The sequence below is a fragment of the Dendrobates tinctorius genome, unplaced genomic scaffold, assembly GCF_039654945.1.
Source record: "Dendrobates tinctorius isolate UK_male_01 unplaced genomic scaffold, ASM3965494v1 ptg000151l, whole genome shotgun sequence".
Lineage (NCBI taxonomy): Eukaryota > Metazoa > Chordata > Amphibia > Anura > Dendrobatidae > Dendrobates > Dendrobates tinctorius.
This window is the reverse complement of record NW_027361818.1, coordinates 22,961,523-22,988,077: the sequence shown is the minus strand read 5'-3', so window position 1 is coordinate 22,988,077 and position 26,555 is coordinate 22,961,523. Positions and strand designations below refer to the sequence as shown.

The 26,555-nt window shown below is 45.2% G+C and overlaps 1 protein-coding gene across 1 annotated transcript; it reads left to right on the top strand.

Moving 5' to 3' along the window:
* Nucleotides 1–2,935: 2,935 nt before the first annotated feature.
* LOC141050059 (olfactory receptor 5G9-like) lies at nt 2,936–3,871 on the top strand. The gene has a single exon (XM_073546892.1). The coding sequence runs from the start codon at nt 2,936–2,938 to the stop codon at nt 3,869–3,871; it is 936 nt and encodes a 311-aa protein (XP_073402993.1).
* Nucleotides 3,872–26,555: the final 22,684 nt, after the last annotated feature.

The window sequence follows — 26,555 nt, the reverse complement described above, 5'->3', positions numbered from 1 at the left end:
ATAAAGTGGCCAGTGAGTGTATATACTACATGCATGCTACATACGTACTGCATGCTACATGCATGCTACATACATACTACATACATACTACATGCTACATACATACCACATATATACTACATACATACTACATACAATACATTCATACAATACATACATAGACATACAGTACATATAACATAGAGTAACATACTTACCAATACTTGTCACATTGTTCCCCGAAGCCATTGTCTTTTAAAGGAATAAATATTAACATAACAAACCACAAAAATACTCACCCACGATCCGAAGCAGTCCACGAGTGTGTCCCACGACGATCTTGGGTAGAGAACTGCAGCATCAGCTGATGCCGCCGTTCTCTACGGGCTGAAAGGAATCCAATGACGGAAGGTAGGTATCCTTCCGCACTGTATTCCTCCGCCACTTAAAAAAAAAAAAGTCCCTAGTCTCATTTTATGCCATTGCTGTGTGGGAATTTCCCACACAGCAATGGCATAAAGTGAGACTAGGGACTTTTTTTTTTTTTAAGTGGCGGAGGAATACAGTGCGGAAGGATACCTACCTTCCGTCATTGGATTCCTGCAGCCCGTAGAGAACGGCGGCATCAGCTGATGCTGCAGTTCTCTACCCAAGATCGTCGTGGGACACACTCGTGGACTGCTTCGGATCGTGGGTGAGTATTTTTGTGGTTTGTTATGTTAATATTTATTCCTTTAAAAGACAATGGCTTCGGGGAACAATGTGACAAGTATTGGTAAGTATGTTACTCTATGTTATATGTACTGTATGTCTATGTATGTATTGTATGAATGTATTGTATGTAGTATGTATGTAGTATATATGTGGTATGTATGTAGCATGTAGTATGTATGTAGTATGTATGTAGCATGCATGTAGCATGCAGTATGTATGTAGCATGCATGTAGTATATATGTAGTATGTATGTGGTATGTATGTAGCATGTAGTATGTATGTAGCATGCATGTAGCATGCATGTAGTATGTATGTAGCATGCATGTAGTATGTATGTAGCATGTAGTATATATGTAGCATGTAGTATGTATGTAGCATGCATGTAGTATATATGTAGTATGTATGTAGCATGTAGTATGTATGTAGCATGCATGTAGTATGTATGTAGTATGTATGTAGCATGCATGTAGTATGTATGTAGCATGTAGTATATATGTAGCATGTAGTATGTATGTAGCAAGCATGTAGTATATATGTAGTATGTATGTAGCATGCAGTATGTATGTAGCATGCATGTAGTATATATGTAGCATATATGTAGTATGTATGTAGAATGTAGTATATATGTAGTATGCATGTTGCATGCATGTAGTATATATGTAGTATGCATGTTGCATGCATGTAGTATATATGTAGTATGTATGTAGCATGTAGTATGTATGTAGCATGCATGTAGTATGTATGTAGTATGTATGTAGCATGTAATTTTTTTTTTTTTTTTATTCAACACATTAGCCGGATGATGGGACTACTACTGTCCCATCATTGGCTAATGTGTCAATCACTGTCATGGTAGCAGGCATCGCCCGATGGGACTTGTAGTCCCATCGGACGATGCCTGCACAGACCCCCGAAGCCTGCACAGCCCCCCGGCAGGCCGGCACAGCCCCCCGGCAGGCCGGCACAGCCCACCGGAGCCTGCACAGACCACCGGCAGGCCGGCACAACCCCCCGGCAGGCCGGCACAGCCCACCGGAGCCTGCACAGCCCCCCGGCAGGCCGGCACAGCCCACCGGAGCCTGCACAGCCCCCCCGGCAGGCCGGCACAGCCCCCCGGCAGGCCGGCACAGACCACCGGAGCCTGCACAGACCCCCTGGCAGGCCGGCACAGCCTCCCGAAAGGCCCGTACAGACCCCAGAGAGGCTGTACAAGGGAAAAACAGGGTTTTTCTTATTCCGATACCGGAAGTCCCATAGACTTGAATGGGACTTCCGGTATCGGAATCGGCGATACCGATCTTTTTTTAAGATCGGCCGATCCATTCCGATCCGATACTTTGAAGTATCGGACGGTATCGCTCAACTCTAGTGATGAGGTTTCTCTACATCAGTTTTCTATATGATTTATAAGACTTGATATCAGAGCAGATTGCATTGTCTATAGTGTTTTGTATAATTATAATGTGAGATTATTGGTAATTGCATTGAAGATTATGAATAGCGAAATGCAAAACAGAAATAAATAAACTGAAGAATAAGGAACCTCTGAAAACCTCACAATTTTCGACAAGTGCCCTCTTAACGCTTTTAAACAAAGTTACATTTAAATGTTATTTACGGCAAACTTTAAATCATATTTTCTTTTAATTTTCTTACAAACAAGCCGTTAATTAAAATTTTATATTTATATTTGGAAAGAATAAAAAAAAGAGAACTAATGAGACAGAGGCAAAAAATCTCACCAGACTCGCGTCACCTGGTACCGTGCCTTCTATTAGTATATATATATATCTGGACATAAAGCCATTGTGGCTCACATTAATCTTGTGTGACGACCACATAGCGTGACGGTGAGGATCACAACCTCCTCTGGGACATTTCTACACAGAATAACTAATATTCATGAATTCTGCTCTAGATTTGCTGATGAACAACGAGACAGACATATCTGCTGTAAGTATTAGCAGGAAATCTCCAGATATGATCCTCACTGATGGCCGCTGAAGATTCTCTATAATTGTGTGATTTGAAAAAATAAGTAAATGTCTTATCATTTTCTAATTAAAAATTGTATGAATCTTGACCCTTCACAGATAATTATCTGATGGTTCATAGTCTTCACCTTTTACAGTTACTTTTGTCCTTTATCTAACTAATATACACAACACTGTATAATATCTATTATGGTTTTCATATTTCTCACCTTGAAAATTGCATCGGTTCATAGCTTGTTCATTCTGAAATGCATGAACTTAATTTGACAAAGGTCACAGAGTTTTTTCTTTTAGGATTTCAAGTTAACCAAGGTTTCAGAATTTCTCTGTTCTGTATTTTCTTGGCGTTTTACTGGGTGACAATATGTGGGAATCTCCTGATCATCACCCTGGTGTCCACCAGCAGGAAACTCCACACTCCAATGTACTTCTTCATCTCACAACTGTCCATCAGTGACATCTTGGTGATCTCAGATATTGTCCCCTACATGCTCCACATATTACTGAATAATGGGCGGAACATTACTCTTATTGAATGCATCACTCAGTTATATTTTTTAGGCTCCTCTGAATCATCTGAATGTTTTCTTCTCAGTATAATGTCTTATGACCGATATGTGGCCATCTGTAATCCTCTACGTTACTCCACCATCATGACGAGTAGACATTGTGTGATATTGTCTATTACATGTTGGCTGTTTGGATTTTCTTTTATTTTTATATATATTATACATACTGCAAATCTCAATTTTTGTGGATCAGATATCATTGACCATTTATTCTGTGACTTTATCCCCTTAGTAGAACTTGCCTGTACTGATGTCTTCATTATTCACTTGGAAATGTATCTTTTCTCGATTCTAATTGTAATTATCCCATCCACAATTATTGTAATATCCTATGTGCATATTGTGTTAGCAGTGTTAAAGATCCCATCCAGTACTGGAAGACAAAAAGCCTTCTCCACCTGTAGCTCCCACCTCATTGTGGTCTCCTTATACTATTGGACAATGTTCAGTGTATACATAATCCCAACAAAAGGTCGATCACTGACCATGAGCAAGATCCTATCTCTGCTATATACTGTGTTTACTCCTTTAGTTAACCCCATTATATACAGTCTAAGAAACAGAGACATTCGTAAAGCAGTACAGGAAACACGTGATAAGCTCATGATATGGTAAATTTTAATTAAAACAATATCTATTATCAAGAAGATAGATAGATGATATACTGTATAATAGATAGATAGATAGATAGATAGATAGATAGATAGATAAAAAGATAATAGATAATAGATAACTGATGCTAGATAGATATCTTCAAAAAGTGGAAGAAGGTGGACCCAGGGAATTATAGGCCAGTGCATCTGACTTCCATGCCAGGAAACAAATTATTAAACGACATGTATGTCAATACCTGGATAAGAATGAAATGTTTAATCAGAGGCAGCATGGGTTTGTAACTAATAAGTCATGTCAGACTAACTTAATTTCCTTCTAAGACAGAATCACTGACTGGGTGGATCAGGGAAATGCTGTAGATATAGTATATCTTGACTTCAGCAAAGCATTTGACAAAGTATCTCACACCATCCTTATTGAAAAAAATGATTAAATATTGAATGGACAAGGCAACTGTCAGGTGGATTCATAACTGGCTTAGTGATCGGACCTAAAGAGTGGTCTTTAATGGCTGCACATCCAGTTGGAAGAATGTCTCAAGTGGGGTACCACAGGGCTCTGTCCTGGGCCCTGTATTGTTCAACATCTTTATCAACGATTTAGGTGAAGGAATTGAGGGTAAACTGATTAAATTTGCTGATGACACAAAGCAAGGAGGGATAGCTAATACTAGAGAAGAGAGAGAGAGAGGATTCAAAAAGATATAAATAAAAAGGAGCAGTGGGCAGCAACTAACAGAATGGTTTTTAACAGGGAAAAATGCAAAGTACAGGGTGAGCCATGTATTATTATTATTATTATTATTATTAATAACTTATATAGCACCATTAATTCCATGGTGCTGTACATGAGAAGGGGGTTACATACAAAGTTATAGATATCATTAACAGTAAACAAATTTACAATGACAGACTGGTACAGAGGGGAGGGGACCCTGTCCTTGCGGACTTACCGTACATTCTACGGGATAGTGGGGGAAGAGACAGAAGGTCGGGGGTGCAGCAGCTCTGGTGGTGATGAGGTGGCAGCTCAGGCGGTGGTGAGGTGGCAGAATGGTCATTGCAGGCTGTAAGCTTTTCTGAAAAGATGGGTTTTCAGGTTCCGTTTGAAGGATCCGAGAGTGGAGGATAATCAGAGGTGTTGAGGCATGGCATTCCAGAGGATAGAGGATATTCGGAAGAAATCTTGGAGGCAGTTGTGTGAGGAACAAATAAGTGTGGCGGAGAGTAGAAGGTCTTGGGAGGATCGAAGATTACGTGAGGGAAGATATTGGAAGATTAGTTCAGAGATATAGGGAGGGGAAAGGTTGTGGATGGCTTTGTAGGTCAGTGTTAGTAGTTTGAACTAGATTTGTTGGGGAATTGGGAGCCAATGGAGGTATTTGCAGAGGGGGGAGATAGGGGAGTAGCGAGGAGAGAGGTGGATTAGTCGGGCAGCAGAATTGAGGACAGACTGGAGTGGTGCAAGAGAGTTAGTAGGGAGGCCACAGAGGAGAGTGTTGCAGTAATCAAGGCCGGAGATGATGAGGGCATGTACAAGAGTTTTAGTAGATTGAGGACTGAGGAAGCGACGGATTCTGGAAATATTTTTGAGTTGGAGGTGACAGGAGGTGGCAAGAGATTGGACGTGTGGTTTGAAGGACAGGGCAGCGTTGAGAGTTACTCCGAGGCAGCGGATTTCAGGTGCGGGAAAGAGCATGATGCCGTTTACCATAATAGATAGATCGGGTAGGGAAGATACGTGAGATGGAGGAAAGATAATGAGTTTTGTTTTGTCTACGTTGAGTTTTAGGAAGAGAGAGGTGAAAAAGGAGGATATAGCTGATAGACACTCCGGGATTCTGGACAGCAGAGAGGTGACATCTGGGCCAGAGAGATAGATCTGAGTGTCATCTGCATACAGGTGGTACTGGAAGCCTTGGGACTTTATCAGTTGTCCTAGGCCAAGAGTATAGATGGAAAAAAGTAGGGACCCCAGGACAGAGCCTTAGAGGATTCCAACAGAAAGGGGGCGGGATGAGGAGGTATTGTGGGAGTGGGAAGCGCTGAATGTGCGGTCAGGAAGGTATGAGACAATCCAGGACAGGGCAAAGTCTTTGATGCCAAGGGAAGAAAGAATCTGTAGCAGTAGGCAGTGGTCAACTGTGTCAAAGGCAGAGGACAGGTCAAGAAGGAGGAGGATGTAGAACTGTTTGTTAGCTTTGGCTGTGAGTAAGTCATTAGTAATTTTGGTCAAGGCAGTTTCAGTGGAGTGGTGGGGGCAGAAGCCAGATTGGAGGATGTCAAGGAAGGCGTTAGATGAGAGGTGGGAGAAAAGTTGAGCATGGACATTTGACAAAGTATCTCACACCATCCTTATTGAAAAAAATGATTAAATATTGAATGGACAAGGCAACTGTCAGGTGGATTCATAACTGGCTTAGTGATCGGACCTAAAGAGTGGTCTTTAATGGCTGCACATCCAGTTGGAAGAATGTCTCAAGTGGGGTACCACAGGCTTCTGTCCTGGGCCCTGTATTGATCAAACATCTTTATCAACGATTTAGGTGAAGGAATTGAGGGTAAACTGATTAAATTTGCTGATGACACAAAGCAAGGAGGGATAGCTAATACTAGAGAAGAGAGAGAGAGAGGATTCAAAAAGATATAAATAAAAAGGAGCAGTGGGCAGCAACTAACAGAATGGTTTTTAACAGGGAAAAATGCAAAGTACAGGGTGAGCCATGTATTATTATTATTATTATTATTATTATTAATAACTTATATAGCACCATTAATTCCATGGTGCTGTACATGAGAAGGGGGTTACATACAAAGTTATAGATATCATTAACAGTAAACAAATTTACAATGACAGACTGGTACAGAGGGGAGGGGACCCTGTCCTTGCGGACTTACATTCTGCGAGATAGTGGGGGAAGAGACAGAAGGTTGGGGGTGCAGCAGCTCTGGTGGTGATGAGGTGGCAGCTCAGGCGGTGGTGAGGTGGCAGAATGGTCATTGCAGGCTGTAAGCTTTTCTGAAAAGATGGGTTTTCAGGTTCCGTTTGAAGGATCCGAGAGTGGAGGATAATCAGAGGTGTTGAGGCATGGCATTCCAGAGGATAGAGGATATTCGGAAGAAATCTTGGAGGCAGTTGTGTGAGGAACAAATAAGTGTGGCGGAGAGTAGAAGGTCTTGGGAGGATCGAAGATTACGTGAGGGAAGATATTGGAAGATTAGTTCAGAGATATAGGGAGGGGAAAGGTTGTGGATGGCTTTGTAGGTCAGTGTTAGTAGTTTGAACTAGATTTGTTGGGGAATTGGGAGCCAATGGAGGTATTTGCAGAGGGGGGAGATAGGGGAGTAGCGAGGAGAGAGGTGGATTAGTCGGGCAGCAGAATTGAGGACAGACTGGAGTGGTGCAAGAGAGTTAGTAGGGAGGCCACAGAGGAGAGTGTTGCAGTAATCAAGGCCGGAGATGATGAGGGCATGTACAAGAGTTTTAGTAGATTGAGGACTGAGGAAGCGACGGATTCTGGAAATATTTTTGAGTTGGAGGTGACAGGAGGTGGCAAGAGATTGGACGTGTGGTTTGAAGGACAGGGCAGAGTCGAGAGTTACTCCGAGGCAGCGGATTTCAGGTGCGGGAAAGAGCATGATGCCGTTTACCATAATAGATAGATCGGGTAGGGAAGATACGTGAGATGGAGGAAAGATAATGAGTTTTGTTTTGTCTACGTTGAGTTTTAGGAAGAGAGAGGTGAAAAAGGAGGATATAGCTGATAGACACTCCGGGATTCTGGACAGCAGAGAGGTGACATCTGGGCCAGAGAGATAGATCTGAGTGTCATCTGCATACAGGTGGTACTGGAAGCCTTGGGACTTTATCAGTTGTCCTAGGCCAAGAGTATAGATGGAAAAAAGTAGGGACCCCAGGACAGAGCCTTAGAGGATTCCAACAGAGAAGGGGCGGGATGAGGAGGTAGTGTGGGAGTGGGAAGCGCTGAATGTGCGGTCAGAAAGGTATGAGACAATCCAGGACAGGGCAAAGTCTTTGATGCCAAGGGAAGAAAGAATCTGTAGCAGTAGGCAGTGGTCAACTGTGTCAAAGGCAGAGGACAGGTCAAGAAGGAGGAGGATGTAGAACTGTTTGTTAGCTTTGGCTGTGAGTAAGTCATTAGTAATTTTGGTCAAGGCAGTTTCAGTGGAGTGGTGGGGGCAGAAGCCAGATTGGAGGATGTCAAGGAGGGCGTTAGATGAGAGGTGGGAGAAAAGTTGAGCATGGACATGCTGTTCAAAAAGTTTGGATATGGATACACCTAAATAAAACGGGAATAGTTAGTGATATCAACTTCCTGATGGTGGCACATTAGTATAAGGAAGGGGGAAAACTTTTCAAGATAGTTGTTGACCAAGTCGGCCATTTTGGATCCAATTTTACTTTTTCCAAAGGGAGAGGGTCATGTGACAAATCAAACTTATTGAGAATTTCACAAGAAAAACAATGGTGTGCTTGGTTTTAACGTAACATTATTCTTTCATGAGTTATTTTCAAGTTTCTCTTTGTTTACAGCCATTGACATGCCACAAAGGTTAACACGTGAGGAGCGGATAGAAATTGTGTTGATGTCTGCAGTTCCCGGGTTATTGCAGCAGATTTCAATGCAAGACAACCTACAGAAGAAAACTGTCACCATTTCCATTTTATTTCAATAGGTTTCATGTGTCACAAGACCCTCTTCCCATTGGAAAAAATAAAGTTGGATCCAAAATGGCCAACTTCAAATAGCTGCCATGGTCACCACCCATCTTGAAAGGTTTTTCACCTCCCATATAGAAATATGCCACAAACAGGAAGCTGATATCACCAACCATTCCCATTTTATTTATGTATATCCTTATACATGGCTCACCCTGTACTACATCTGGGCAATAAAAATTAAAAAGCATATACAGAATGGGAGGAATAGGGCTAAGCAACAGCACATGTGAAAAAGACTTGAGTATACTAATAGATCACAGCTGAACATGAGTCAACAGTGTGATGCAGAAAAAAAAATGCAAATGCAATTTTGGGATGTATTAACAGAAGCATACAGTCTAGATCACGTGAAGTCATTATTGCCCTCTACTCCTCTTTGGTCAGACCTTATCTGGAATACTGTGTCCAGTTTTGGGCACCACATTTTAGAAAAGACATAAACAAACTGGAGCAAGTTCAGAGAAGAGCAACCAGAATGGTGACCGGTCTGCAAACCATGTCCTATGAAGAACGATTACAGGATTTTGGAATGTTTAGCTTGCAAAAAAGAAGAATGAGACGAGACTTAATAGCTGTCTTCAAATATATGAAGGGCTGTCACATTGTAGAAGGATCATCTTTTTTCTCATTTGCACAAGTAAAGACTAGAAGCAATGGGATGAAACTGAATGGGAGGAGACACAGATTAGCTATTAGAAAAAAACTTTTTGACTGATCAATGAATGGAACAGGCTGCCACAAAAGGTGGTGAGTTCTGCTTCCACGGAAGTCTTCAAACAGAGGCTGGACAGACATCTGTCTGGGTTGATTTAGTGAATCCTGCTTTGAGCAGGGGGTTGGACCAGATGACCCAGGAGGTCCCTTCCAACTCTACGATTCTAGATAGATACAGGTGCTGTTAGGCATCAGGTTCCTGTCATTGCACAGCAGGAATCCAGAGCCTTGCACCCAGCGGTCTCCCATTCTTCTTCAGCCGCAGTGGAGCCTGCTCAGCAGATTCGTTGGTTCCGGCACTCTGTACAGGCCAACTCCGTGGGTTTGCTTGCTGTTGCCACCTCTGGCACAGCTATGACAATGCATGCTGCTCAGCAGCGAGATTCTCCAGGGACTAAGTCCTCATATTGGGCCACTGAGCATGCCCGTGGAGTGATCTCCCATTGGAGGTCGAGGGTCACGTGCTCAGGTCCTGCTCGGGTTCGGATTGGCCCATCTGAGAAGCCAGGAATGTCCCGGACGCCCGTGGCTATAAAAAGTTCGCATGGCCGCTCACCCATGCGCTAGGATAGACTGTATTTACAGACTATGTGGAGTGAGTGATGTCATGTCCGCCATGTCTGCCTTGTGTGTTTTGCCTCAAGAACCCCTGGAGCGGTGTGCACGCGCATCTCGTGTCTGCTATCCTGCACGTTCCCTAGAGCAGTGTGCACACTCACCTCATGTCTGTTCAGCTGCAGGATGCCTGCGTTTCTGCTTTGCCTTCTGTGATCATCTCGTCATGTCTAGAATCCCTGATCATGTGTCATTCCAATGTTCTAGCATAGGCTGGTTCTGCATTCTTCTCTGCATGTCTGAAACCCTGATCATGTGACCTTTCCTAGGATCCTGCACTGTCCGATTCTGCAATCATCCCTGCATGTCTGGAATCCTGATCATGTGACTGCGCTCTGTGATCCTAGAGGACCTGAACTGGAAGTTCTTCCCTGGTCCTGACCCGGAAGTGGTGGTGCTATGCCCTATATCAGACCGACCCTTCCTATGCTCAGGGCCTGAGTATTGTGTTGCTTCTCTACATGGCTGCTTGGTCTGTGGGGTTGCTCCCTCTATTCTGTGCCCTTGCACTCTGCTCTGTCGTGCATCTCTGCACACGCTCCGTGCTCGTGTTCGTCTCTTGTCTTGTGCTCTGTCTCGTGTTGTCCTCCGTGCTCTGTTTGTCCTCGTTATGTCTTCTGGTTATGTCCGTTCTGTATCCTGTCCCTGGCGTGTCTTCCCACACGTGCAGGCCTCCGCTCTGTACCCTGTCTAGTCCCAAGGTTCTCCCTTGTCCCGGCTCTGGGCTTTGGCCTACGCTCCGCTGCTAGACTCTGTCCCTGTCCCTGACATGTCTGTCTACACGTGCAGGCCTCCGTTCTGTGCTCTGTCCCTGACGTGTCTGTCTACACGTGCAGGCCTCCGTTCTGTGCTCTGTCCCTGGCGTGCCCCTCGGTACGCGCAGGCCTCACCTTGTACTTTGCCCCTGGCATGTCCTTTGCATGCGCAGGGTCCTGTCTACTACTTTATGCATTGTCTCTGATACTTCATGCGCTCTTGCACTTTTCGTACTAGATTTTGCCGTGCTGTCTGCACGCGTCTCTGTCCTGTATCTTTGCCTAGCCCTGCCTTGTGGCTCCGTGCCTCCGTGCACGTGCCTGGTCGCCTGTGCCTGTCTGGTGTGCCTCAGCCGTGCCGCCTCTAGCCGTGCTCGCCTGTGTGCCTCAGCCGTGCCCGCTGTCCAGTGGTTTCCGACTGCGTGGCCGCAGCGGTGCCGCCTCTAGTCAAGCCCGCCTGCTTATGCCATCGTCGGTACCACCTGCCGGTGCCCCCAGCTGTGGTCTCCATGCTCCCTTGCACGCACGCTGGTTCTCACACTGTGCCTTTTCGTGCTACTCTTGCACAAAGCCTTTTGCCTCTTTTGCTCTGCTCTGAACCCTAGTTTGCCTGCCGGATTCCGTAACCAGCCGACCGCTGCCAGAGGTCCGGACCTAGATGACTGCGGCCTGATGTCCGGAGCTGATGTCCGTAGCCTGATTCCTTGACCCTGTCGGTCGATGCCAGCACCCTGGATACCGATGCCATTAAACCTGTCCCTGGCGTGCCCTCGCACGCGCAGGCCTGCGTTCTTGTACCTGTCCCTTGCATGCCCCTTGGCATGCGCAGGTCTCCGTTCTGTGAATCTGATCCTGGCGTGTCTCCTTGCACGCACCCTGTTTTGTCTCCTAGTTTGTCTGCTGGATTCCAGAAGCCAGCTGACTACTGCCGGAGGTCTGGAGCCAGATGTCTACACTCTGATGTCTGGACCCTGTCAGCCCTTGCTAGCCTTCCAGAGTCCGATTCCTCGCACCCTACCTTGGATTTTGGCGTGCCCTGGCACGCACCTTGTTATATGGATTCTGTGTGTTCACGTTTTGCACCTGTTTTACCTTGAAGAGTTCCTCATGCCTTGGACCTCGGCATGCCCTTGCATGCATCTTGCTTTGTGTTCTTTGTGTGTTCACCTTCGCACCTGTTGTACCCTGAAGTGTTCCTGAATGAAGTTTACTTGAACTAATGCCTTGTCTCGTCTTGTCTTGCTTCCTGAGCCGGCCGTCTGGTCCAGCTGCTGTGGTGGCTCACCCCCTTGGTCTTGCCCCTGACACTCCCTGTATAGGGGGTGGCTCCCCACTAGGTCAGCTCGCCCTAGGTGGGTGGGCGCCACGGTCCAGAGGGTCCACTCATTCAAAGAAAAACGACTCTTGTCACAAGTGATGTATGCACGCATGAATATCTCTGGTGAATGACTCATTAAGAAACCTCTACTCTTGGTACGCATGTGTTGTGCAGCCTAGCCTGCTAGCGCCCAGGCTTAGGCGTAGGTATGACAGAGGTTGAGTCAGGCATCAGTCCTCACCAGGGACTCGGCACGCCTCAGTGCACGTGCTCCATAGCCAGCGTCTATAGCGGCGTTCGCAACAACGACGCCGCGTGTTCAGTGGGCCTAGAAGGACTCTAACCCCGTGTCCTTGGGGTAGAGTTCTGTGGCCATACACTGTGCGCCCTTTAGCCGAGCTCTGTGAGTACAGGCTCCGGCGTTTATGTTCAGCAGTAGCGCAGCTCTGTGAAGCAACAGAGTCCACCCCTGTACACACCGGGTGACGATAACCCGCATGTGTTCTTATAGTATACCGCCATATAGCATCCGCCATTGCTGAGCAGCAGGTTACCACCCCTGCACGGTCGACCCCGGGCTGCAAACGCACCTTATTACCATCTTTATTATTTGGTGCATTCTGCCAGCCCTAACATTATCCTAGCACCAGGGTCTGGCTAGTAATGGCGGATCAACAGCGACTGCTGCAGTACATCCGGCAGCTGCAGGGCAGGTTGGCGGCTCTCGAGCGTTCACCCATGAGTCACCCATGATACCACGCTCCGGCTGCTGGCATTGTCACAGGGCTGTCCGGTCACCTTGCCAACCAGTGCCCACAGCAATGGGGAGAACTCTCGCGCCTAGAGGCCGTAGGAGGCGGCGCACTAGAATCAGCTACGTTTTCCTCCAAGCTGTCCTTTAAGGGGACATTTGAGTTGATTCTTCCACTCTGGCGGTGGAGGTTTGCGTGGATTCCGGGGCAGAGGGCAATTTTACGTCGTCAGTAGTGTTGAGCATTCCGATACTGCAAATATCGGGTATCGGCCGATATTCGCTGTATCGGAATTCCGATACCGAGTACCGATATTTTTACAATATCGGATACCGGAATCGGAAGTCCCCATAATGCAAAGAGCCACTGTTGTGGCTGTGATTGGCTGCTGAAATGATGTCATCATGATGCGCTGTCTGTGCGCATCATGATGCGCGGTCTGTGCGGGCCTGCCGGGGGTCTGTGCGGGCCTGCCGAGGGTCTGTGCGGGCCTGCCGGTGGTCTGTGCGGGCCTGCCGGTGGTCTGTGCGGGCTTTCTGTGTGGACTTCCGGGGGTCTGTGCGGGCCTGCCGGGGGTTGTGTGTGTGTACAGGCATCGGCCGATGGGACTACAAGTCCCATCGGGCTTTGCCTGCTACAATGACAGTGATTGACACATTAGCCAATGATGGGACAGTAGTAGTCCCATCATCCGGCTAATGTGTTGAATGTAAAAAAAAAACATTCATATAAGATACATACTGTACATACTACATATATACTATATTCATACAACATACATACTACATACATATTACATATACAGTATACTACATTCATACATACATACTTCATATATACTACATTCGTTCAACATACATACATACATAAATACTACATATATACTACATTCATACAACATACATACATACTACATACCTATAAACATACAACATTCACGGGGCGGCATGGTGGCTCAGTGGTTAGCGCTGCAGCCTTACAGCGCTCGGGTCCTGGTTTCGAATCCCACCAAGGCAACATCTGCAAGGAGTTTGTATGTTCTCCCCATTTTGTGTGGGTTTCCTGCGGGCACTCTGATTTCCTCCCACTTTCTAAAGACATACTAATAGGGAATTTAGATTGTGAGCCCCATCGGGGGCAGTGATGATGATGTGTGCAAACTGTAAAGCGTTTTGGAATATGTTAGTGCTATACAAAAATAAAGACTATTATTTATTATTTTTATTCATGCAACATACATACATACTACATACATGCTACATATATACTACATTCATACAACATACATACATACTACGTACATACTACATATATACTACATTCATACAGCATACATACATACTACATACATGCTACATATATACTACATTCATACAACATACATACATACTACATATATACTACATGCATACTACATATATACAACATTAAAAACACATGTGACATGCACAAATGTGAACAAGTCGGTCGGACAGTGTTCACACCACCCACTGACTGAAATACAAAAAGAAGACACAGAATGACAAATGTGCAGAAATACCCTGCAATAAAACATATAGCAATAATCAGCAAGTGCTGGTGAAAAGATGACAACAAATACAGGGTATTTAGTCGATACCTTTTTTTGCAAAAAAATGTACACCAAGCTGTCTATATGTATGTATTGTATGAATGTATGAATGTATTGTATGTTGTATGTCTGTAGCATGTTTGTTGTATGTCTGTAGCATGTTGTATGCATGTTGTATGTACAGTATGTAGTATGTACTATGTATGTATGTTGTATGAATGTAGTATATATGTAGTATGTATGTAGTATGTATGTATGTTGTATGAATGTAGCATATATGTAGTATGTATGTAGTATGTATGTAGTATGTACAGTATGTATGTTGTATGAATGTTGTATATATGTAGTATGTATGTAGTATGTATGTATGTTGTATGAATGTAGTATGTATGTAGTATGTATGTTGTATGTATGTATGTTGTATGAATGTAGTATGTATGTAGTATGTATGTTGTATGAATGTAGCATATATGTAGTATGTATGTAGTATGTATGTAGTATGTACAGTATGTATGTTGTATGAATGTAGTATATATGAAGTATGTATGTAGTATGTATGTATGTATGTTGTATGAATGTTGTATATATGTAGTATGTATGTAGTATGTATATATATTTTTTTTCTTACATTCAGCACATTAGCCGGATGATGGGACTACTACTGTCCCATCATTGGCTAATGTGTCAATCACTGTCATTGTAGCAGGCATAGCCTGATGGGACTTGTAGTCCCATCGGACGATGCCTGCACACACACACAACCCCCGGCAGGCACGCACAGACCCCCGGCAGCCGGCACAGACCCCCGGCAGGCCCGGACAGACCCCCGGCAGCCAGCACAGACCCCCGGCAGGCCCGTGCAGACCCCCGGCAGGCCCGCACAGACCACCGGCAGGCCCGCACAGACCCCCGAGAGGCCCGTACAGACCCCGCCCGCACACACAGACACGCACAGTGTCCGCCCACGCACCGCCCACACTCTTCCCCCCTCCCGAACAGGATGTGCAAGTAAAGAAAGGGGTTTTTTTAATTCCGATATTTCTGTCCCATTGACTTGAATAGGGCTTCCGGTATCGGAATTGGCGATACCCGATACTTTTTGGGTATCTGTCCGATCCAATCCGATATTTCTGAATATCGGAAAGTATCGCTCAACACTAGTCGTCAGCCTTCGCTCAATAGCATGCTATACCCCTGGTTATAATGTCTACACCAGTCACCGTCAGAGTGGTGAACGGCGCCACTCTACCCTCACAGATAACCCACCAGACCCTCCCCTTGTTTCTCTCAGTGGCTCCATCTCATCAGGAGACAATATCCCTCCTCGTCATGCCCGAGGGTATTGACCAGGTACTTCTAGGGGTCCCCTGACTGCGGTACCACTCCCCCCATATAGAGTGGTCCTCAGGGAGGATTATTGGGTGGAGTAAATCATGTGAGGGTAGATGTCTGAGTAAGTGCGTTCAGGTTGCCTCCACCGAGGTTCCCGCTGATCTCTCCTCGCTCCCCAAACACTATCGACAGTATTCGGACGTGTTCTCCAAAAATGCGGTGGAGACCCTTCCACCGCATCGCCCCTATGACTGTCCTATTGAACTCTTGCCTGGTGCTGAGCCTTCCCGGGGTTGAGTCTATCCCCTATCTCTCCCGGAGACAGAGGCCATGTCTCAATACATCAGGGAGAATCTGGCAAGAGGATTCATTAGGAAGTCAGTGTCACCAGCGGGGCTGGATTCTTCTTCGTCCAGAAAAAGAGTGGGGAACTACGTCCTTGCATTGATTACAGGGGTCTTAACGCCATCACCGTTAAGAATAAGTATCCTCTGCCACTGATATCAGAACTGTTTGATAGGCTACGAGGAGCGAGGGTGTTTTCCAAACTTGATCTGCGGGGGGCTTACAACCTGATTCACATCCGTGATGGGGACGAATGGAAGATGGCATTTAACACCAGAGATGGGCGCTATGAATACCTGGTGATGCCCTTCGGCCTCTGTAATGCCCCGGCCATCTTCCAAGACTTTGTGAATGATATCTTCCGGGATATGCTTACCACCTTGGTTGTAGTCTATCTGGATGATATTCTCTAGATGATATCTACTCTCCAGATATTGACTCCCACCAGAGAGATGTTTGCAAAGTTTTCGATCGCCTGTGGGTAAACTGCCTCTATGCCAAGTTGGAGAAGTGTGTGTTTGAGCAGAAGTCCTTGCCTTTCCTGGGCAATATCATCTCCGCCCAGAACATCAGGCTGCGGGTAGAGTCCGCTAAGTTTGCACCGCGCTACATTGGCCCCTTCAAGGTCCTCGAGCAGATCAGCTCTGTGGTCTACTGTCTGGCTCTTCCACCACACTTGGCTATCTCTGATACATTCCACGTGTCCCTCCTTAAGCCTGTTCATTTGACCCGGTTCTCCGAGTCATCTGCTGGGAAATCAGACTTGTCTTCGGACGAGTTTGAGGTCAATGCCATTGTGGGATGCAAGGTGATACGGGGCAAAAAGTTTTATTTGGTGGATTGGAAGAGTAATGGTCCAGAGGCTCAGCCCTGGAGCCAGTGGAGAACATCCACGCTCCGCTCCTCAGTGCGGCGTTTGAGCGTAGCGAGGCGAGGGGGCCATGTTAGGCGTCAGGTTCCTGCCACTGCACAGCAGGAATCCAGAGCCTTGCACCCAGCAGTCTCCCATTCTTCTTCAGCCGCAGTGGAGCCTGCTCAGCAGATTCGTCAGTCCCGGCGCTCTGCCCAGGCCAACTCCGTGGGTTTGCTTGCTGCTGCCACCTCTGGCACAGCTATGACAATGCATGCTGCTCAGCAGCGAGATTCTCCAGGGACTAAGTCCTCATGTCAGGCCACTGAGCATGCCCGTGGAGTGATCTCCCATTGGAGGTCGAGGGTCACGTGCTCAGGTCCTGCTCAGGTTCGGATTTGCCCATCTGAGAAGCCAGAAAGGTCCCGGACGCCCGTGGCTATAAAAGGTTTGCATGGCCGCTCGCCCATGCGCTGGGATAGACTGTATTTACAGACTATGTGGAGTGAGTGATGTATGCACGCATGAATGTCTCTGGTGAATGACTCATTAAGAAACCCCTACTCTTGGTACGCATGTGTTGTGCAGCCTAGCCTGCTAGCGCCCAGGCTTAGGCGTAGGTAGGACAGAGGTTGAGTCAGGCATCAGTCCTCACCAGGGACTCGGCACACCTCAGTGCACCTGCTCCATAGCCAGCGTCTATAGCGGCGTTCGCAGCAACGACACCGCGCGTTCAGTGGGCCTAGAAGGACTCTAACACCGTGTCCTTGGGGTAGAGTTCTGTAGCTGTACACTGTGCGCCCTTTAGCCGAGCTCTGTGAGCACAAACAGGCTCTGGCGTTTATGTTCAGCAGTAGTGCGGCTCTGTGAAGCAACAGAGTCCACCCCTGTACACACCGGGTGACGATAACCCGCGTGTGTTCTTATAGTATGCTGCCATATAGCGTCCGCCATTGCTGAGCAGCAGGTTACCACCCCTGCAAGGTGGACCCCGGGCTGCGAACGCACCTTATTACCATCTTTATTATTTGGTGCGTTCCGCCAGCCCTAACTGGTTCTTCTCACAAAATTAGAATGTCATCAAAAAGTACATTTATTTGAGTTCTTCAATACAAAAAGTGAAACTCATATATTATATAGATTCATTGCAGAGTGATCTATTTCAAGTATTTATTTCTATGAACCCCTTCCCGACCTTTGACGCCACGTAGGCGTCATGAAAGTTGGTGCCAATCTGGCCCACGATGCCTATGTGGCGTCATGAATTGATAGCCCCCCTGTGGGTCAGGTGACCAGGGTCGCTGAAAGTTCACCTGACCCGCACATGCAGGACCCTTTGTACTTCATCCCAAAGTGAAACAGCCAATCACAGCGATTTGTAACATTTCACCAATGAAATTTGGTGAAATATTGCAATCCAGCCATGACCAGTGCTGCAATAGTATCGGGAATGGCTGGAGACACCGTTCCGACCCCTCCACTGACTGACGGCGCCGATCGGCCCTTGCCACCGACTGATGGTGCCGATCAGCCGCTGCCATCATCATCTGCTCACACTCCCCTTCTCTCCTCTCCCCCCCACCTTCTGATCCCCCCCTCACCCCCTTGGTACCTCCTATGTCCCTCTGGCCATCCCGATGTCCTGCCGTCCCAGATCATGGGTGCCGCCATCTTGGAGAATGGCGGGTGCATGCACAGTGCGCCCGCCGGAATCTGCCAGCTGCAGATTCTTTCATTCATTTTGATCACTGTGATAAACTCTCACAGTGATCAAAATAAAAAAAGTAAATAAACCCCCTTTTATCACCCCCATAGGTAGGCACAAATAATAAAATATTTTTATTTTTCCATTAGGGTTAGGGTTAGAATTAGGATTAGGGTTGGAATTAGGGTTAGGGTTAGGAATAGCGTTAGGGTTGGAATTAGGGTTACGGTTGAAATTAGGGTTAGGGTTGGAATTAGGGTTAGAATTAGGGTTAGGCTTGGAATTAGGGTTAGGGTTGAAATTAGGGCTAGGGTTGGAATTAGGGTTAGTGTTGGAATCAGTGTCAAGATTAGGTTTAGGGGTGGGTTGGGGTTGGGATTAGGGTTAGGCTTGTGGTTAGGGTTAGAGTTGGGATTAGGGTTATGGGTGTGTCAGGGTTAGGGATTTGGTTAGTGTTATGATTAGGGTTGGGATTAGGGTTACGGGTGTGTTGGGATTAGGGTTGGAGTTAGAATTGAGGGGTTTCCACTGTTTAGGCACATCACGGGGTCTCAAAACGCGACATGGCGCCACCATTTATTCCAGACAATTTTGCGTTCAAAAAGTCAAACAGTGCTCCATCCTTTCCGAGTCCCGACGTGTGCCCAAACAGTGGTTTAACCCCACATAAGGGGTATCAGCGAACTCAATGAAAAAAATTGATGCTAAAATAAAATTTTTGTTGGAAAAATTGAAATGTGCATTTTTTTCCTTCCACGTTGCTTTAGTTTCTGTGAAGCACCTGAAGGGTAAATAATTTTCTTGAATGTAGTTTTGAGTAGCTTGAGGGGTGCAGTTTTTAGAATGGTGTCACTTTTGGGTATTTTCTGCCATATAGACTCCTCAAAGTGACTTCAAATATGAGCATGTATGTAGTATATATATATATATACAGTATATATATATATATATATATATATATACATATATATATATATATTGCATGAATGTAGTATTTATGTAGTATGTATGTTGTATGAATGTTGTATATATGTAGTATGTATGCAGTATGTATGTAGTATGTACTATGTATGTATGTTGTATGAATGTTATATATATGTAGTATGTATGTAGTATGTATGTATGTATGTATATATATATATATATTTTTTTTTTTTTTGTTTACATTCAACACATTAGCTGGATGATAGGACTACTACTGTTCCATCATTGGCTAATGTGTCAATCACTGTCAGAGTAGCAGGCATCGTGTAGCGCCCGATGCCTGCACACACACAAGACCCCCGGCAGGCCCGAACAGACCACTGGCAGCCGGCACAGGCCCCTGAGAGGCCCGTACAGACCACCAGCAGCCGGCACAGGCCCCCCGAGAGGCCCGCACAGACCACCAGCAGCCGGCACAGGCCCACGGTAGCTGGCACAGACCACCGACAGCCGGCACAGGCCCCCCGAGAGGCCCGTACAGACCACCGGCAGCTGGCACAGGCCCCCGACAGCCGGCACAGACCACCGACTGCTGGCACAAACCCCCGAGAGGCCCGTACAGACCACCGGCAGCCGGCACAGGCCCCCGGCAGCTGGCACAGACCACCGACAGCCGGCACAGGCCCCCGAGAGGCCCATACAGACCACTGGCAGCCGGCACAGGCCCCCAGCAGCCGACACAGACCACCGACAGCGGGCACAGTCCCCCGAGAGGCCCATACAGACCACCGGCAGCTGGCACAGGCCCCCGGCAGGCCCGTACAGACCACAGACAGCCTACACATACCCCGCCTGCACACACAGACACGCACAGTGTCCGCCCACACACCGGCCACACTCTTCCCCCCTCCAGAAAGGGTTTTTATTAATTCCGATATTTCTGTCCCATTGACTTTAATGGGACTTCCGGAATCGGAATCGGCGATACCCGATACTTTTTTGTGTATTGGGCCGATCCATTCCAATCCGATACTTTAGAATATCGGATGGTATCGCTCAACCCTAGTAGCATGTATGTAGTATGTAGTATATATGTATGTTGTATGAATGTAGTATATATGTAGCATGTATGTAGTATATATGTACGTTGTATGAATGTAGTATATATGTAGCATGTATGTAGTATGTAGCATATACAGTGGGGCAAAAAAGTATTTAGTCAGTCAGCAATAGTGCAATTTCCACCACTTAAAAAGATGAGAGGCGTCTGTAATTTACATCATAGGTAGACCTCAACTATGGGAGACAAACTGAGAAAAAAAAATCCAGAAAATCACATTGTCTGTTTTTTTTTCCTTTTATTTGCATATTATGGTGGAAAATAAGTATTTGGTCAGAAACAAGCAATCAAGATTTCTGGCTCTCACAGACCTGTAACTTCTTCTTTAAGAGTCTCCTCTTTCCTCCACTCATTACCTGTAGTAATGGCACCTGTTTAAACTTGTTATCAGTATAAAAAGACACCTGTGCACACCCTCAAACAGTCTGACTCCAAACTCCACTATGGTGAAGACCAAAGAGCTGTCAAAGGACACCAGAAACAAAATTGTAGCCCTGCACCAGGCTGGGAAGACTGAATCTGCAATAGCCAACCAGCTTGGAGTGAAGAAATCAACTGTGGGAGCAATAATTAGAAAATGGAAGACATACAAGACCACTGATAATCTCCCTCGATCTGGTGCTCCACGCAAAATCCCACCCCGTGGGGTCAGAATGATCACAAGAACGGTGAGCAAAAATCCCAGAACCACGCGGGGGGACCTAGTGAATGAACTGCAGAGAGCTGGGACCAATGTAACAAGGCCTACCATAAGTAACACACTACGCCACCATGGACTCAGATCTTGCAGTGCCAGACGTGTCCCACTGCTTAAGCCTGTACATGTCCGGGCCCGTCTGAAGTTTGCTAGAGAGCATTTGGATGATCCAGAGGAGTTTTGGGAGAATGTCCTATGGTCTGATGAAACCAAACTGGAACTGTTTGGTAGAAACACAACTTGTCGTGTTTGGAGGAAAAAGAATACTGAGTTGCATCCATCAAACACCATACCTACTGTAAAGCATGGTGGTGGAAACATCATGCTTTGGGGCTGTTTCTCTGCAAAGGGGCCAGGACGACTGATCCGGGTACATGAAAGAATGAATGGGGCCATGTATCGTGAGATTTTGAGTGCAAACCTCCTTCCATCAGCAAGGGCATTGATGATGAAACGTGGCTGGGTCTTTCAACATGACAATGATCCAAAGCACACCGCCAGGGCAACAAAGGAGTGGCTTCGTAAGAAGCATTTCAAGGTCCTGGAGTGGCCTAGCCAGTCTCCAGATCTCAACCCTATAGAAAACCTTTGGAGGGAGTTGAAAGTCAGTGTTGCCAAGCGAAAAGCCAAAAACATCACTGCTCTAGAGGAGATCTGCATGGAGGAATGGGCCAACATACCAACAACAGTGTGTGGCAACCTGGTGAAGACTTACAGAAAACGTTTGACCTCTGTCATTGCCAACAAAGGATATATCACAAAGTATTGAGATGAAATTTTGTTTCTGACCAAATACTTATTTTCCACCATAATATGCAAATAAAATGAAAAAAAAACAGACAATGTGATTTTCTGGATTTTTTTTTCTCAGTTTGTCTCCCATAGTTGAGGTCTACCTATGATGTAAATTACAGACGCCTCTCATCTTTTTAAGTGGTGCAACTTGCACTATTGCTGACTGACTAAATACTTTTTTGCCCCACTGTATATATATGTTGTATGAATGTAGTATATACAGTATGTAGCATATATGTAGTATATATGTACGTTGTATGTATGTAGTATATATGTATGTTGTATGAATGTAGTATACAGTGGGGCAAAAAAGTATTTAGTCAGTCAGCAATAGTGCAAGTTCCACCACTTAAAAGGATGAGAGGCGTCTGTTATTTACATCATAGGTAGACCTCAATTATGGGAGACAAACTGAGAAAAAAAAATCCAGAAAATCACATTGTCTGTTTTTTTTTCCTTTTATTTGCATATTATGGTGGAAAATAAGTATCAAGATTTCTGGCTCTCACAGACCTGTAACTTCTTCTTTAAGAGTCTCCTCTTTCCTCCACTCATTACCTGTAGTAATGGCACCTGTTTAAACTTATTATCAGTATAAAAAGACACCTGTGCACACCCTCAAACAGTCTGACTCCAAACTCCACTATGGTGAAGACCAAAGAGCTGTCAAAGGACACCAGAAACAAAATTGTAGCCCTGCACCAGGCTGGGAAGACTGAATCTGCAATAGCCAACCAGCTTGGAGTGAAGAAATCAACTGTGGGAGCAATAATTAGAAAATGGAAGACATACAAGACCACTGATAATCTCCCTCGATCTGGTGCTCCACGCAAAATCCCACCCCGTGGGGTCAGAATGATCACAAGAACGGTGAGCAAAAATCCCAGAACCACGCGGGGGGACCTAGTGAATGAACTGCAGAGAGCTGGGACCAATGTAACAAGGCCTACCATAAGTAACACACTACGCCACCATGGACTCAGATCTTGCAGTGCCAGACGTGTCCCACTGCTTAAGCCTGTACATGTCCGGGCCCGTCTGAAGTTTGCTAGAGAGCATTTGGATGATCCAGAGGAGTTTTGGGAGAATGTCCTATGGTCTGATGAAACCAAACTGGAACTGTTTGGTAGAAACACAACTTGTCGTGTTTGGAGGAAAAAGAATACTGAGTTGCATCCATCAAACACCATACCTACTGTAAAGCATGGTGGTGGAAACATCATGCTTTGGGGCTGTTTCTCTGCAAAGGGGCCAGGACGACTGATCCGGGTACATGAAAGAATGAATGGGGCCATGTATCGTGAGATTTTGAGTGCAAACCTCCTTCCATCAGCAAGGGCATTGATGATGAAACGTGGCTGGGTCTTTCAACATGACAATGATCCAAAGCACACCGCCAGGGCAACAAAGGAGTGGCTTCGTAAGAAGCATTTCAAGGTCCTGGAGTGGCCTAGCCAGTCTCCAGATCTCAACCCTATAGAAAACCTTTGGAGGGAGTTGAAAGTCAGTGTTGCCAAGCGAAAAGCCAAAAACATCACTGCTCTAGAGGAGATCTGCATGGAGGAATGGGCCAACATACCAACAACAGTGTGTGGCAACCTGGTGAAGACTTACAGAAAACGTTTGACCTCTGTCATTGCCAACAAAGGATATATCACAAAGTATTGAGATGAAATTTTGTTTCTGACCAAATACTTATTTTCCACCATAATATGCAAATAAAATGAAAAAAAAACAGACAATGTGATTTTCTGGATTTTTTTTTCTCAGTTTGTCTCCCATAGTTGAGGTCTACCTATGATGTAAATTACAGACGCCTCTCATCTTTTTAAGTGGTGGAACTTGCAGTATTGCTGACTGACTAAATACTTTTTTGCCCCACTGTATATATATGTTGTATGAATGTAGTATATACAGTATGTAGCATATATGTAGTATATATGTACGTTGTATGTATGTAGTATATATGTATGTTGTATGAATGTAGTATACAGTGGGGCAAAAAAGTATTTAGTCAGTCAGCAATAGTGCAAGTTCCACCACTTAAAAGGATGAGAGGCGTCTGTTATTTACATCATAGGTAGACCTCAATTATGGGAGACAAACTGAGAAAAAAAAATCCAGAAAATCACATTGTCTGTTTTTTTTTCCTTTTATTTGCATATTATGGTGGAAAATAAGTATCAAGATTTCTGGCTCTCACAGACCTGTAACTTCTTCTTTAAGAGTCTCCTCTTTCCTCCACTCATTACCTGTAGTAATGGCACCTGTTTAAACTTGTTATCAGTATAAAAAGACACCTGTGCACACCCTCAAACAGTCTGACTCCAAACTCCACTATGGTGAAGACCAAAGAGCTGTCAAAGGACACCAGAAACAAAATTGTAGCCCTGCACCAGGCTGGGAAGACTGAATCTGCAATAGCCAACCAGCTTGGAGTGAAGAAATCAACTGTGGGAGCAATAATTAGAAAATGGAAGACATACAAGACCACTGATAATCTCCCTCGATCTGGTGCTCCACGCAAAATCCCACCCCGTGGGGTCAGAATGATCACAAGAACGGTGAGCAAAAATCCCAGAACCACGCGGGGGGACCTAGTGAATGAACTGCAGAGAGCTGGGACCAATGTAACAAGGCCTACCATAAGTAACACACTACGCCACCATGGACTCAGATCTTGCAGTGCCAGACGTGTCCCACTGCTTAAGCCTGTACATGTCCGGGCCCGTCTGAAGTTTGCTAGAGAGCATTTGGATGATCCAGAGGAGTTTTGGGAGAATGTCCTATGGTCTGATGAAACCAAACTGGAACTGTATGGTAGAAGCACAACTTGTCGTGTTTGGAGGAAAAAGAATACTGAGTTGCATCCATCAAACACCATACCTACTGTAAAGCATGGTGGTGGAAACATCATGCTTTGGGGCTGTTTCTCTGCAAAGGGGCCAGGACGACTGATCCGGGTACATGAAAGAATGAATGGGGCCATGTATCGTGAGATTTTGAGTGCATCTCTCCTTCCATCAGCAAGGGCATTGATGATGAAACGTGGCTGGGTCTTTCAACATGACAATGATCCAAAGCACACCGCCAGGGCAACGAAGGAGTGGCTTCGTAAGAAGCATTTCAAGGTCCTGGAGTGGCCTAGCCAGTCTCCAGATCTCAACCCTATAGAAAACCTTTGGAGGGAGTTGAAAGTCAGTGTTGCCAAGCGAAAAGCCAAAAACATCACTGCTCTAGAGGAGATCTGCATGGAGGAATGGGCCAACATACCAACAACAGTGTGTGGCAACCTGGTGAAGACTTACAGAAAACATTTGACCTCTGTCATTTCCAACAAAGGATATATCACAAAGTATTGAGATGAAATTTTGTTTCTGACCAAATACTTATTTTCCACCATAATATGCAAATAAAAGGAAAAAAAAAACAGACAATGTGATTTTCTGGATTTTTTTTTCTCAGTTTGTCTCCCATAGTTGACGTCTACCTATGATGTAAATTACAGACGCCTCTCATCTTTTTAAGTGGTGGAACTTGCACTATTGCTGACTGACTAAATACTTTTTTGCCTCACTGTATATGTAGCATGTATGTGGTATGTAGTATATATGTATGTTGTATGAATGTAGTATATATGTAGCATGTATGTAGTATGTAGTATGTATGTATGTTGTATGAATGTAGTATATATGTAGTATGTATGTTGTATGAATGTAGTATATATGTAGTATGTATGTAGTATGTAGTATGTATGTTGTATGAATGTAGTATATATGTAGCATGTATGTAGTATATATGTATGTTGTATGAATGTAGTATATATGTAGTATGTATGTAGTATGTATGCTGTATGAATGCTGTATATATGTAGTATGCATGTAGTATGTATATATATATATATATATATATATATATATATATATATATTTACATTCAACACATTAGCCAGATGATGGGACTACTACTGTCTCATCATTGGCTAATGTGTCCATCACTTGTAGAGACCACAGACAACCCGCACAGACCCCGCCCGCACACACAGACACGCACAGTGTCCGCCCACGCACCGCCCACACTCTTCCCCCCTCCCGAAAGGGTTTTTTTAATTCCGATATTTCTGTCCCATTGACTTTAATGGGACTTCCGGTATCGGAATTGGAATAGGCGATACCCGATACTTTTTTGTGTATCGAGCCGATCCATTCCAATCCTATACTTTTGAATATCGGATGGTATCGCTCAACCCTAGTAGCATGTATGTAGTATGTATGTAGTATATATGTATGTTGTATGAATGTAGTATATGTAGTATGTATGTAGTATATATGTATGTTGAATGAATGTAGTATATATGTAGCATGTATGTATGTTGTATGAATGTAGTATATGTAGTATGTATGTAGTATATATGTATGTTGTATGAATGTAGTATATATGTAGCATGTT

Coding starts and splice junctions, on each gene's coding strand:
- LOC141050059 (XM_073546892.1), top strand. CDS start 2,936: ATGCATGAACTTAATTTGACAAAGGTCACAGAGTTTTTTCTTTTAGGA.